General features: G+C 40.8%; 1 protein-coding gene across 2 annotated transcripts in view; it reads left to right on the forward strand.

Moving 5' to 3' along the window:
• Positions 1 to 13,112, forward strand: part of RAB6A (RAB6A, member RAS oncogene family) — a 55,894-nt gene that overhangs the window by 18,571 nt on the left and 24,211 nt on the right. For both annotated transcript variants that reach the window (XM_034438774.3, XM_034438775.3), the window contains exon 2: positions 11,099 to 11,157. In XM_034438774.3, coding sequence (XP_034294665.1) covers positions 11,099 to 11,157 — 59 coding nt within the window. The remainder of the gene's footprint in view (positions 1 to 11,098; positions 11,158 to 13,112) is intronic.

Genomic DNA, 13,112 nt, shown 5'->3' on the forward strand with positions numbered 1-13,112 from the left:
CTGGTTTATATTTATGACGGTTGCAGTGTCCTGGGGTCACGTCATCCCCTTTTGCGACCTTCTGACAAGCAAAGTCAATAAGCCGGATTCACTCAACATCCATGTCACTGTCAGCGTCTCAGCGCTGACATAGAAAAGGGAGGATGAAGTTTGAACTTTTGCCTGCTAAATCCCTTTGAAGTTTCGATCTCCTTGGAGATGAAGAGGGGAGGGGGAACATTCCTGTGAACTGACAGGAAAAGAAATCAGGAGAGTGACTTGGAAGATAGCCAATGAGAAGCAGAGAATTGGGGATTGGAAAGGGAGGGATTGGGGGGCAAAGGTCAGTACTGACCGCGCAGAGTCATGATCCAGTTGCCGTACTCAAATAAAGAGAAAATTTCCTTAAAGATTGGCAGTTTGGAAAGTCATTTATTTTGAGATAGCACCGAAGCTTGACAGTCACTAACTGGAATGATTCACTTAACAAATGTAGCAAGAAAAGTCGTAAAATGGGGCAAAACTCACTTAACAAATTTACCACTTAACGACATTAAATTTGGGCTCAATTGTGGTCGTCAGTCGAGGACTACCTGTATTTTGTCTGCCGGGGATCTTGCATTTTACGCAGTTTATTCTGGACTATGTTACGATCACTAGCCAAGGCATTTTTCTCGGCGGCTGATGATGATGGACACAGCGAACGCGATGCTCTTCAGCCAGTAAAGCCCGTATCTTCTCAGCATTCTCATCGAACCACTCGGTCTGCTTGCGAGGACAGTGCCCTGGCATCTTCGGTGCAGATGAATGGACAATACCCCTGAAGCATTTTCGGTCGTCTTCGGCACTGCCAGCAAGATTAGTTTCTAAATCTTCAGCCAGTGCCGAAGCCGGGCTGGGCTTAATTAATTCTTTCCATGGCCTTATTTCCTTGCAGTTGCCTCTTGGGCCTGATGTGGAGCTTCATGTTGGAGACAAAAGAGCCTGTGAACTGCGAACAATCAGCACCCCACATGGCCTTGGTCACTCTGATCTCCTGCCCGTCTTTTCTTCCGACAATGACACAGTCAATAAGATGCCAGTGCTTAGAGCAGGGCTGCATCTAGGAGGCCTTGTTGAGAGATAGGCAGGCGGGAAGTTGTATGGGGCACGAGGACGTCGTGTGCTGCACAGGCCTTAGAATAGAATAACCAGAGTAAGAAGGGACCTTGGAGGTCTTCTAGTCCAACCGCCTGCTCAGGCAGGAAACCCTCTACCATTCCAGATAAATGGTTGTCCAATCTCTTGTTAAAAACTTCCCATGTTGGAGAATTCACAACTTCTGGAGGCAAGTTGTTCCACTGGTTAATTGTTCTCACTGTCAGGAAGTTTCTTCTTAGTTCTAGGTTGCTTCTTCAGTAAGAGTAGATTGTTACGGTTATACTTGCCTACGTGATGTTTCCCAACAACTCCCTGCCAACTGTCTTGCTTGGCAACAGAAATGTTGGACTCAATTGTGGTTATAAGTCCAGGACTACCTGTACTATGGAGGAAAGCAATGCCTGCCCAGAGAGGGCTGCTCAGTCACTGAAGGAGACTCCGGGTTTCACTGCTGCTTTGGTCTATGAAAAAAGCAACCATCAGAGCTGAGCTGCTGGCGTGCAGGCCCATGACTACTACTCCTGACATATCCACACTTACCTGCCTAGTTACTTATCCATTACTACAAGCTTGTTTTTAATTTTTTTAGAGGGGTGATAATGATGGTGTTAAGGGTAGCACGTAATTTGGATTTAAGTGTGGGAGAGTTATGCAGGGTTAGAAATCATAGAACACCTGTATAAAAAGGTGTTCCCTGTATAACCAGTTTGAGAGCCGGTTTGGTCAAGTGATGAGGGCATCAGGCTAGAAGCCAGGAGATGAGTTCCAGTCCTTCCTTAGGGACAAAAGCCGACTGGGTGACTTTGGGCTAATCACCAGGTGCAAGTGAGTTCTAGTCCTGCCATGGCCATGAAAGCCACTTGGTTGATCTTGGTCCCTTTCTCTCTGCCAACTCATCTCACACAGCTGTGGTTGTGAGAAAAATAGGAGGAAGGAATATTATCATGTTAGAATAACAGAGTTGGAAGGGACCTTGGAGGTCTTCTAGTCCAACCCCCTGCTTAAGGCAGGAAACCCTGTATCATTTCAGACAGATGGTTGTCCAACTTCTTGAAAACTTCCAGTGCTGGAGCATTTACAACTTCTGGAGGCAAGCTGTTCCACAGGTTAATTGTTCTAACTGTCAGGAAATTTCTCCTTAGTTCCAGGCTGCTTCTCTCCTTGCTTAGTTTCCACCCATTGCTTCTTCTCCTGCCCTCTGGTGCTTTGGAGAAGAGCTTGACTCCCTCTTCTTTGGGGCAGCCCCTGAGATATTGGAAGACGGCTATCATGTCTCCCCTAGTTCTTTTCATCAAACTAGACATACCCAATTGCAGCAACCGTTCTTTATATGTTTTAACCTCCAGCCCTCAATCATCTTTGTTGCTATTAGGTACACCGCTGTGAGTATTTATGAAAGTAATAAAGGTGGGGTATAAATTAAAAAATAAAATAAAAAGGGCCAGCTCGTGGTGGCATGGCTTAGGGCCTGACTGACGGACCATCGTCTTTTCCTCTCTATATCAAGAGGCTTTTTTTGAAGACCCTCCTCTATTTGCTCAGGCATCTCATTTATTTAAGAAGGCATATATAATGCACTCTGTAAGAAAGTGCACTTGGCCTCCACTCTTCTAGCATTTAGGAAAACAAAGAAGTCAATATTTTTCTTTTTCGGATGTTTTAATTGTTAGTTTAACGGTTAGCTTTCAGTTTAATGATGCCAATTTAAAATTTCTTCTTAGTCTAATTATATTCCTTATTCTTACGTAATTGCTGTTAGTCGTGCTGAGTGTTTAATTGAAAGAAAGAAAAGACAAAATTTAATTAATTCAGCAAGCAGTGGGCTTATGAAATTCCATTTGTGGTGTTGCTTTTAATGTATGCCACTGCTGGTTTACAAAGAATCAGAAGACAGTTTTCCGTTGTAGCTGTGGAAGAAATAATTTTTAAAAAACTGGCTATTGAGCTCGGAACAAAACAACGCCAGCTGCTGGAACATTTTAAATACCTCGCTTTCTATCTGAACAGAACTTAAACCTCGTCAGGTGTTCTATTTTTTAAGGAACAATGAAAACTCAAAACAAGTGTTTTTCTCCCTTTTTCATTGGACAGAAAAAATAGCTGAGAGTAGAGGATTTTTCTTTTCAATTAAATTTTCCATAGGAAGAAATAGCACTGCCAGTGAACTCCAACCTAGTCACTAACACTGATGATGTAAGTTGGCTTGGGTAATGAAACATCTGTAAGAAAACAGCCCAGCTCAGAGAGCCCCAAGGATCCTTTCTTTCAGCCCTGAGCTGCAAATATTCTCCTTTATCGGCACAATATTTTCTTTTTTGAGAATGCTCTTGTGTTAGATACACGTCACTTTTGCTTAATTCTTGCCATCTCGGGCTATTCTGTTAGCTTCCTTTCATGGTTTTTTTCTTTCTTTCTTTTTCTTTTGCACCAGACAGTCATGAATATTCATGATGGTTTCCTTCATCCGGTTTAATCTTGTATTCTTAGCTAATGGCCTGCGCTGCTTTTTAAAAAGTCTTTGTCTTAGTTTGGCAGCTCAGAGGGATGCCTAGAGAATTGAGGCCTGAGAATTAAAACATGGGCCTTTTTGAGGGGGGGTGTCTTACTTTAAATAGAAAATACCCTAAAGCAGTGTTTCTCAACCTTGGTAGCTTGAAGATGGGTGGACTTCAACTCCCAGAATCCCCCAGCCAGCGCTGCTGGCTGGGGGATTCTGGGAGTTGAAGTCCACCCATCTTCAAGCTACCAAGGTTGAGAAACACTGCCCTAAAGTGATAGAGAAATATGTCATAGGTTTGGGAACCAGAAGATTTAAGCAAAACTCATGGCTGCTATTATACAGATAGTCATCGACTTAAGACATCAATTGAGCCCAAAATTTCTGCTGTAAACTGAAACATTGAGTTTTGCCCCCATTTTACGACCTTTCTTGCCACAGTTGTTAAGTGAATCACCGCGGTTGATAAATTAGCAACCTGGCTGTTAAGGGAATCCCGGCTTCCCCCATGGACTTTGCTCGTCAGAAGGCCACAAAAGGGAATCGCCTGACTTTTTTGGACACTGCAACCGTCATAAATGTGAGTCGGTTGCCAAACAGCTGGATTTTGGTCATGTGACCTTGGGGATGCTCCAGTAGCTGTAAGTGTGAAAAACGGTCGTAAGTCACTTTTTTTCCAGTGCCATTGTAACTTGGGTCACTAAACAAATGATTGTAAGTCAAGGACTACTTTTACTTGCTATGGCATCTTTCAAACAATTGTCTTCCAAAGCATCTCATACCAATTAAAAAGGGACATTTCTCCCAGGCATACTTTAAAAAAAAAAAAAAAAAGGAAGGAAGACCAAGACAATAGAGAAGAGCGACATTGGTATATAAATACCAGAAAGCAAAAGACTGACATTTTTATATGCAGTTCAGGCTGGCCTGTTCTCCTCTTGTATTTCTTGCTTAAATAGCAGCAATCTGTAGCTCTTGTTCTTTTAGCCAATGGATGAGGCCAGCATTTTTGCCTAGATGAATGGGACAAGAGTAAGCTGTCACGTTTAGAGTACTTAAGAATATTTATGCAGACTCATTCCCATTTATCTGTGGACGGTCAGATTTACTAGAGTCAGAAGCTAGAATGACATGCAAAGGCAACAGTCCAACATAGCTACTACTGGTTCAAAGCCTCCTCTAGAACAGCAGTCCGAAGATTGAGAGGTGAAGTTTTAAAAGAAGAAACATGCAAATTTGCTGCTACTTTTATGCCAGTAGTGGTCTTAAAAGCTCTTCCCAATTCTTTGCTAACTACACAGGGACTGATATTAAGTCATTTCCATGACTGCGCAGCAGAAATAAAATTGCTCCTAACTACGGGATAAATGCTTTTGTGTTTCTACTGAGCACTATCTCCCGTCTTTTTCGGTGCACAGAGCAATTCTCACAAATGAAGGCAAATATATGCATCCCAGGATAATGTTACAGGATCTAGTCTGGGTCGGTCACTGGGACCAGAGGTTTACTCTTTCAAGCTTTCGGACTTACGCTGGAGCCCATCCTCGAGGAACTTCTCTCTAGCAGAGTGTGTGCTTTGGGCTTTTCTGTGAGTCATATTTATATGGTGCCTGGCTGTGTATGGCTTTTTAGTTGTTGATTGCGGTGTTGATGGCTGGTTACTAAATCGTCGTTTCCTTCTGCTGCCAAGTCCTCAATTCGTAAGTACTTGACAAGCTGGTGGTAAATCGGCATTCCCGTTGACTGCCAAGGGTCCTGTTCCCCAGACTTCAATCACTTCCCTGGCTGTTTTTGTACCTGCTAGTCCAACAATCTTAGTAGCTGCAAAATTGAATGTACTGTATTTTTTGGAGTATAAGACACATCTTTTCCTCCCTAAAAAAGGGTGGAAATGTTGATGCATCTTATACAATGAAAACAGTGTTTTTGCCCTGCCCAGCCCCCAGGAGCACTCTGCAGGCCTCCCAAACCCTCTGCGTGCCTCGTTTTTTTGCAAAAACGGGTGAAAAACAGACCGTTTTTCTCCCATTTGTCCTTTAAGCTATGCTGGCTGGAGAATTCTGGGAGTTGAAGTCCACAAGTCTTAAAGCTGCCACATTTGAAGACCTCTGCAGTAGATTGTAAAAATAAGACAACATTAACCTTTTGCTTTACATTTCACAACATTTCAAGCCATTCTGATCATCAAAACATAAAATCAAAGTTTTATTTTTTTCAGCTTTGAGCAAAAAATCCAGAAGCAGTCTTCAAGTAGAAGCAAAAGTTGCTAAATTCTTTTCTTTGACTAAAACAGCCAGTTTCACTATCTCCATCATCTTTACCATCCATTCTTCTTCCATTGTGGGAATTAATGCGTTTCCCATCTTTATGCATATAAGATTTAAAAGTTCTGGTTTCAGATTTCCATTTATTTTAAGAATCATCTGAATTAAAGTAAAAAAATCTGGCCTCAGTATTTCTTTGCTTGATGACTCTTTTGTATTGATTTATATCTTCGATTCCAGAATTACTTGGCAGCTGGGTATTTGCCACCGGATTAATCTCTGAGCTCTAGGCGGTTTTTAAGCGTTATCAGGGGCACATTCCCAAGGGGCTTTATCTGCTCTTAATCTTAATTAAGAGCGTACCCCCTCTCACAATTAAAAATCTGCTAGTTTAATTAAAGCCAGAAAAGCTAGGGGAAACATTAAGGTATACTCAGCTGCGATGGCCATTTGAATAGATTTATCTGAATCCCATAATATGTGACTCCTACCTATATAGCTTGCTTATCAGAATGGTCTGTCATTCTTTTCCCCTTTGAATACTAGAGAGATGATTTGCCCTTTCCCAGACTTTACAGGCCTCTGCAATGGCCCATAAAAAGATAAAGATCCCCACGAGACCCCCCAACTCATTTCCTAGTGAATACCTGATTCACCCATGCAGTTTTCTTGGCAACATGACAGAAATGATTTTCCACTGCTCTCCCTCCAAACGTTTTTTTTTTAAACTTCCCAGTCCAGCTTGCAACCTTTAAGATTCCTTGACCAGCCTGACTCTTAGAAGCCCAGACAATTTCTTTGCTCGTAAAAAACATTAAAAGAGAATGCTAGAGAGGTTTTATGTGGTCGAGCCAAATTAAACTGCTCAAAAAAACAAAACAAAGAACAAATGGCCCCTGCATCTACCGGGCAATAGCAATTGTTCCCTCTCCTTACGGTGGTACTGAGGGACCCTTTGTCATAAAGGCAGGAGTCCTTTAGTACAGGGGTCTCCAACCTTGGCAACTTTAAGACTTGTGGACTTCAACTCCCAGAATTCCTCAGCCAGCTTTGCTTTCTGGGAGTTGAAGTCAACAAGTCTTAAAGTTGCCAAGATTGGAGACCCCTGCTTTAGTAGAGATGTTTAATGTTATGGACAGATAGTATAATCTCTTATAAACAACTAGAAGTGGTAAAGGAATGGATGCTTAAAACTGATGAGGTTACAGAAGTGCGAAATGAATGGGCCCTTAATAGTGAAGAGCGACACATTTAGCAACGCTAATGGAGATATCCAGTGAACTGTCGGCTAGCCAGGAAATGGTGCTCTCTTCCTCAAGGTTGGCAAGACCGGGTCAAAAGAGGAGAACTTAGAACTTAGCATAACTTTATGGTCACTTTGAACGTACACTTAATCGGCATACATTAAAATGAATTATTTTGTGGTCAACCGAACTCTGCACTCTGCATAGCTCAGAACAACAGGAGAAAATATTTCTGTCTCTTCCAATGAGGTGGGTGCAATCTCTCCTTAAAATCTTCCTTCTATCAGCGAAGAAGACAATAGGTTATACAGGTTGTCCTTGACTTACAACAGTTCATCTAGTGACCGTTTGAAGTTACAAGGGCACTGCAAAAAGTGACTTAGGACCGTTTTTCACACTTACAATGGTTGCAGCGTTCTCATAGTCGCATGATCAAAATTCAACTGCTTGGCAACCAGCATGTATTTATGACGGTTGCAGCATCCCGAGGGTATATGATCCCCTTTTGTGACCGTTTGACAAGCAAAGTCCAAAGGTGATTTTCCAAAAGACAACTGGAATTTCTTAGGGTTTTTTTTCCTAGTAAACCTTTCGCATCTCATCCAAGAAGCTTTTTCAGTTCAGTTCAGTTGCCTTTTGAAAAGCACCTTTGGGAGTAATAAAGGAGAATATTTGTAGCTCGGGGTTGAAATGAGGGTTCCTTGGTGCTCTCTGAGCTTGCTTTTTTTCTTGCAGACGTTGCACTGATGATGTTACCTAGTTTGGGTCTGCAAGAAAACAAGGTCAGAGAGGACCAAGAGCTTCTGGGAGTACTTAACACTGCTATTTCAGTAGAAATAAGTAAAATGTTTTCTGGTACTTGGTAGTTTGAAGTTTTATTTATTGTTCAGTGTAATGCAAATCTAACGTTCCTTATCTCTTTTATTAATTGTGGATTTAGTCATACTCTTCCACATTCCATTATCGGGAAAAGCAGGACAGGGAGCCAGAGCCCCCCCTCCAGGTAGGGTTCAGAGGAGGTAGATAGTGCCACTTGGAAGTACCAAGTCCGGACTCCAGGAAAGAGGCAAAGGTTCCTAGGGCTTCTGAGAGACAAAAACTTCAGACTTGTCACCCTGTGGATTCAGCTGTTGCCCTGTGCAGTCACAAGTTAAGGTGTTGTCGGTAGAGATTCTCCCTTCATCCAGGTCATGGTTGTCCCCAAAGGAGTTTTCTCCAAAAGGCAACTGGACATTCTTGGGTGTGTTTTTTTCCCTTTGAAAACATTTCGTGTCAGTGTTCCGAGTAACACACCCATCAAAGCAGAACTTTATTGGATGCATCAAATCGGCACAGCCAGTGAAACCCAACTCTGAAAGATTTCCCCCCAGTTATGACAAAAAATCAAATAGCAATTGATCCCCTCCCCTATTGTCACAGGTCACATTGCCCACTTGGGACGTTTGGCGGGCTCCTTGGTCAGGTTCCCGCCTCCTTAAACTGTCACCTGTGGATTCGACCTTGGTTCCCATGAGAAAGCTTTTTGCTTTGACTACCAGCTAAGCTGTTATTTCCCCACCTCCCCCCTGCAAGTTCGTGGCAACTATGAGGCAGCAAAAGATGGCTTCAGCCAGGTTTGCTTCTGAGTTGATATTTCACTTCTCATCCAAGCTTTCTTTGGAAAATAGCACCTTTGGGACAAGTTAAGGTGTTGATACACTGCCCTTTAAATCTCTAAATGTCTTAGGACTTGTATGGTAAAGATACATCTTTTTCATTAAGCGAATGACTCCTGTTGTAACCCTCTGTTGAATATGAGCCTATTTACTTCTTTCTTTCCCAACGTCTCTTGAAAAGTCTTGTCCAAAAAGGACTCTTCATTTGCTCCCAATCCCTGGTTAGCATCTTTGTCAATTTACGTCTTCGCTGTGTGAGAAATTCTCCAACAGCACATTTGTGAAAAAGATCGTGCTTTTGAGCAGGAATCGGTCCTCTTGCTTTGCTCGCAGTACATGATGTTCCTGACTGCTTAAATCTACGTGGGCAGAAGCCTGGTGTACCGGAAATAGCTTTTTTTTTAGCTTCCTGCAATCACTTTCATAAATACACGGCTAAATTTAGTTTATTTAGACACGAATTTGGGACTTTCAGAGTTAAATCATATGTACCACGCTTATTAGTTTGAAGTGTGAAATATATAATACTTGCCGCCTGTTGTGGATGATAAACCTCTGTTGTTTTTTCAGTAAATACGATTTGGCTGAAATGCAGCATCACTTGAAGCAGACTTGAACAAAAGGCTGCTTCATCAAAGCGGGAAGTATTTTCTTGCTTTTCAGCTGCAAACTGGAGGAAAGATAAATGGCATCTCGCTGAAATTACTCAATATGCGAAGCTATCTTCTCTTTGATTTTTTTTTGATTTTTTGCTTGGAAGACCCCTGGATTAGAGTTAGAGATCACGGTTATATTTCTTTCTTTTTATTAGTTTTGAGTTTTGAGTTTTGTTTTGTTATTAAATAGGAAAGGAAGGGCTGGTTAAGCCAACCACCATCAGCATGGCTGGGATGCAAATTCTTACCTCAGCCTTCTTTAATATTAAGCCCCTCTGTGAATTTAATATTACATACTGTACAGGGATCTCCTCCTGGTATTATCCTCTCTAAAAGGCTTGTGTTAGATTGTAATTCCCATTAATTCTGCCACATTGTGGAATCAGCCGCAGAGGATGAGAGTTGTAATCCTGCATGAATTTTAGAATATTAATATACACCCTACCAGTTGGGAGTGAGCTGCAGTTTTTACTACTAACTTTCTTCAGGAATTAATGGGATCTAAGTGCCTTACCCAGACACAACAGTTGGTTCTTTGATGAAGTTATCCTTCTCCTGTTCTAATTATTGAGTTCAAGGTGAGATGGGGGAATGATTTCAAGTCTTCATAAGAGTTACTGACAGTAGCTTCCTTAGTCACCCTTTGCGACAGGTGGCTTATAAATCTTCATTGACAACCAAATGAAATTTTGTTGTTTGTTCATAATTTTCCATTTGAATTGAAATGATTTTCTCCTCATGACTCACTCACTTGTCCATCCATCCATCCATCCATCCATCCATCCATCCATCCATCCATCCCTATCTATCTATCTATCTATCTATCTATCTATCTATCTATCTATCTAACTATCTATCTATCTAACTATCTATCTATTATGGCTACCATCACAAGAAAAGTGACTGTGGGCTGCTCTCAGCAACCTGATAAAATACAATGCAAATACAAACTATCATGATAAAAATGTAAAATCAGTATTAAAATTAAATATTGTTAAGTATAAATTATACAAACCCTAGGCAGAGGGAGAATAAGTACATTCATCTCAGTACTGGATATCTACATATATTTCTGGTTCTCTCTGGGACTCCCAGGATGGGTGACCTAGCCAAGGATTTCTGGAACGTCAGGAGGGATGGAGCTAACCTAATGTTGGGGAAGACTCTCAAAGGTGCTTTTCCAAAAGGCAACATGACTTTCTTGCTTTTTTTCCCCCCCTTAAAAATGTTTTGCTTCTCATCCAAGAAGCTTCTTCAGTTCTGGCTTGTTGGGGAATTCTGGGAGTTGAAGTTCACAAATCCTAAAGTTGCCAAGTTTGGAGACCCCTGTTCTTGATCATTGTATTTGGCCAATCCTGGATTGGTAGACTCTTTTCCCAGAGTTCAACTGAACAACATGGAGCCACAGTTGCAAAGCATGAAAGCTTTTGACAGTTGAATCTTACTGTAATGGGGACAGATGTTACAATAAGTGTTCACATGCTGTTAAACTAAAAATATTTCAAAGTGAACAGTTTGGGGCAATATGGCTCATTTAATTATTGTCACTAAATCGCAATCATTGTCAAAATGTGATTCATGTCAAATGCCTTTTCCTTAACTGCAATATAATGATGCTTAGAATTTAGTTGGATGTTACCAACGTGTGTGTTTGTTTTTCTAGTTGGGAAGACTTCTTTGATCACCAGATTCATGTATGACAGCTTTGACAATACCTACCAGGTAAGAGTTTTTGTTTTGTTTTATGACTTCCAAACTTTAACTTATTTTGCTGAAATATTCCAGGTTAAAAGAGATTTCCCTCTGTTTTTAATCTCATGCAACAGGAAAATGATGGATGAAGGTGTTTCTTGAGATTGTTCCATAGTAGAATAGAAATAATAGGAGGTCAGGCCTCTTGTTACTAATACATAGGAATCAGAAATGTTTCTGGCTTTGTTATCAGTATGCCTGCTTTCAATGAAAGACGGTACTAGTTGTGTACACTGTAGAAAATACCGGAAACTGTTTTCTCTTTTTGTTTTTCATACCCTATACAGCTATTCCTTATGTGCTTCCATATTTCTGACTAATATTGGTTCTACGTAAGTTGCTAAATACCTTAATAAATAAGGAGAAAACTTTATGTAAACTAAAAAGATCTTTTTTTGCACATGTAGTGAATTAACCCACTTGCCAGATGACAGTCTCACACTCACATTCAGCCTAAACTACAGGAGGCTCTTCTGACATGTACACTCTGAGATAGAACATAGAATAATAGAGCTCGAAGGGACCTTGGAGGTCTTCTAGTCCAACCCCCTGCTCAAACAGAAGAGCCTACACCATTCCAGACAAGTGGCTGTCTAGTGTCTTCTTAAAAACCTCCAGTGATGGAGCACCCACAGCTTCTGGAGGCAAGTCATTCTGCTGATTGTTCTCATTGTCAGGAAATTTCTCCTTAGTTCCAGGTTGCTTCTCTCCTTGATTACTTTCCATCTGTTGCTTCTTGTCCTTCTCAACTCCCTTCTCTACCAAATGTAGAAAACATGAAGTCTTTTGAAAAGAAAGGGTAGAAGTCTGTGGTGAGAGGTTGGATAGGGAGTGGATCATCCACCATTCTCAGTACCTTTCTGAGGGATTGTGGACCTGGAGAATAAGTGGGGTGCACTTTTTACAACCCAGAGCTTTCCCAGAGAGAAGCCCAGATTAAGAGTCTGCACAACCCCAAGCTGGATGGGGCAGGAGGGAAGACGTTCAGAGTAGCCAGACCCTAGAAACTCTTAGGATAGATCTAGTAGGTTAGAAGACTATAGCTTTAATATGGCAAGATTCTGTCTGTTAAGTATAAGCAAATAAAGGATTGGATTGGATTGGATTTCACCGTGTCATCTCTGGGCTTGACAAGCATCGATGTGAGGTTTGAAATCTCAAAGCAGCTGGAAAAGTCCAAGAAGCAGAAGCAGAAGACGATTTACTTCAAATATGTATAGCCAGAAATTTGTGCTAGATATATTTTTAATTTGGTTTCTCAGTGTTCCATGAAGTCTCATGTTCTCTGTATAAGTTAATGGAACTGAGTTTTTAATTTTGGCCTCCATCCATATTTTGGAATAAAAGCAAGAAGAAGGTGCCACTTTTTCTTTAGAATCTTATTATCTGTAATTTTGAACACTCTCTTGTGGTTTATAATATTTTGTAAGGAAGAACAGAAGTACTCTACCATTCTGAAGCACTGTTATTTTATCTTGGTTGGGTTTTTTAAAATTAGAACTAATTGGTTAGCTGCTGAATGGGTGATTTTAAAAGCTCTATAATTATCTCCTTCCACACTGCCTGCATTTTTTGTATTTAGGTTAAACATATTATTAATGCATTATCTTAACAATGTTTGGTTTAATTTTATCACAAGTTATCCAGGAATTGGCAATATAAACATTATTTCACCTGGAAGTCAGACTAAGCAAATTCTGACTAAGGCTAATCAGACCAAGCAAATTCCTTAAAAAAAAAAAAATACTCATGTATTTGTTGTATTTTCCTTGTTCTGAAAGTTGAAGAAGATTGCATAAAAAGAAGCATAGGTCAAATGACTAATTCTTTTCATTTATTTCAATTAAAAATCCCAGCCATGACCAGTTAACCCCAGTTCTGAAACCTACTCATGTGTACTTTGTGTTCTTTGAGGATACTCAAAT

The sequence above is a fragment of the Pantherophis guttatus genome, chromosome 5, assembly GCF_059756535.1.
Source record: "Pantherophis guttatus breed Tessera chromosome 5, ASM5975653v1, whole genome shotgun sequence".
NCBI classification, from domain to species: domain Eukaryota; kingdom Metazoa; phylum Chordata; class Lepidosauria; order Squamata; family Colubridae; genus Pantherophis; species Pantherophis guttatus.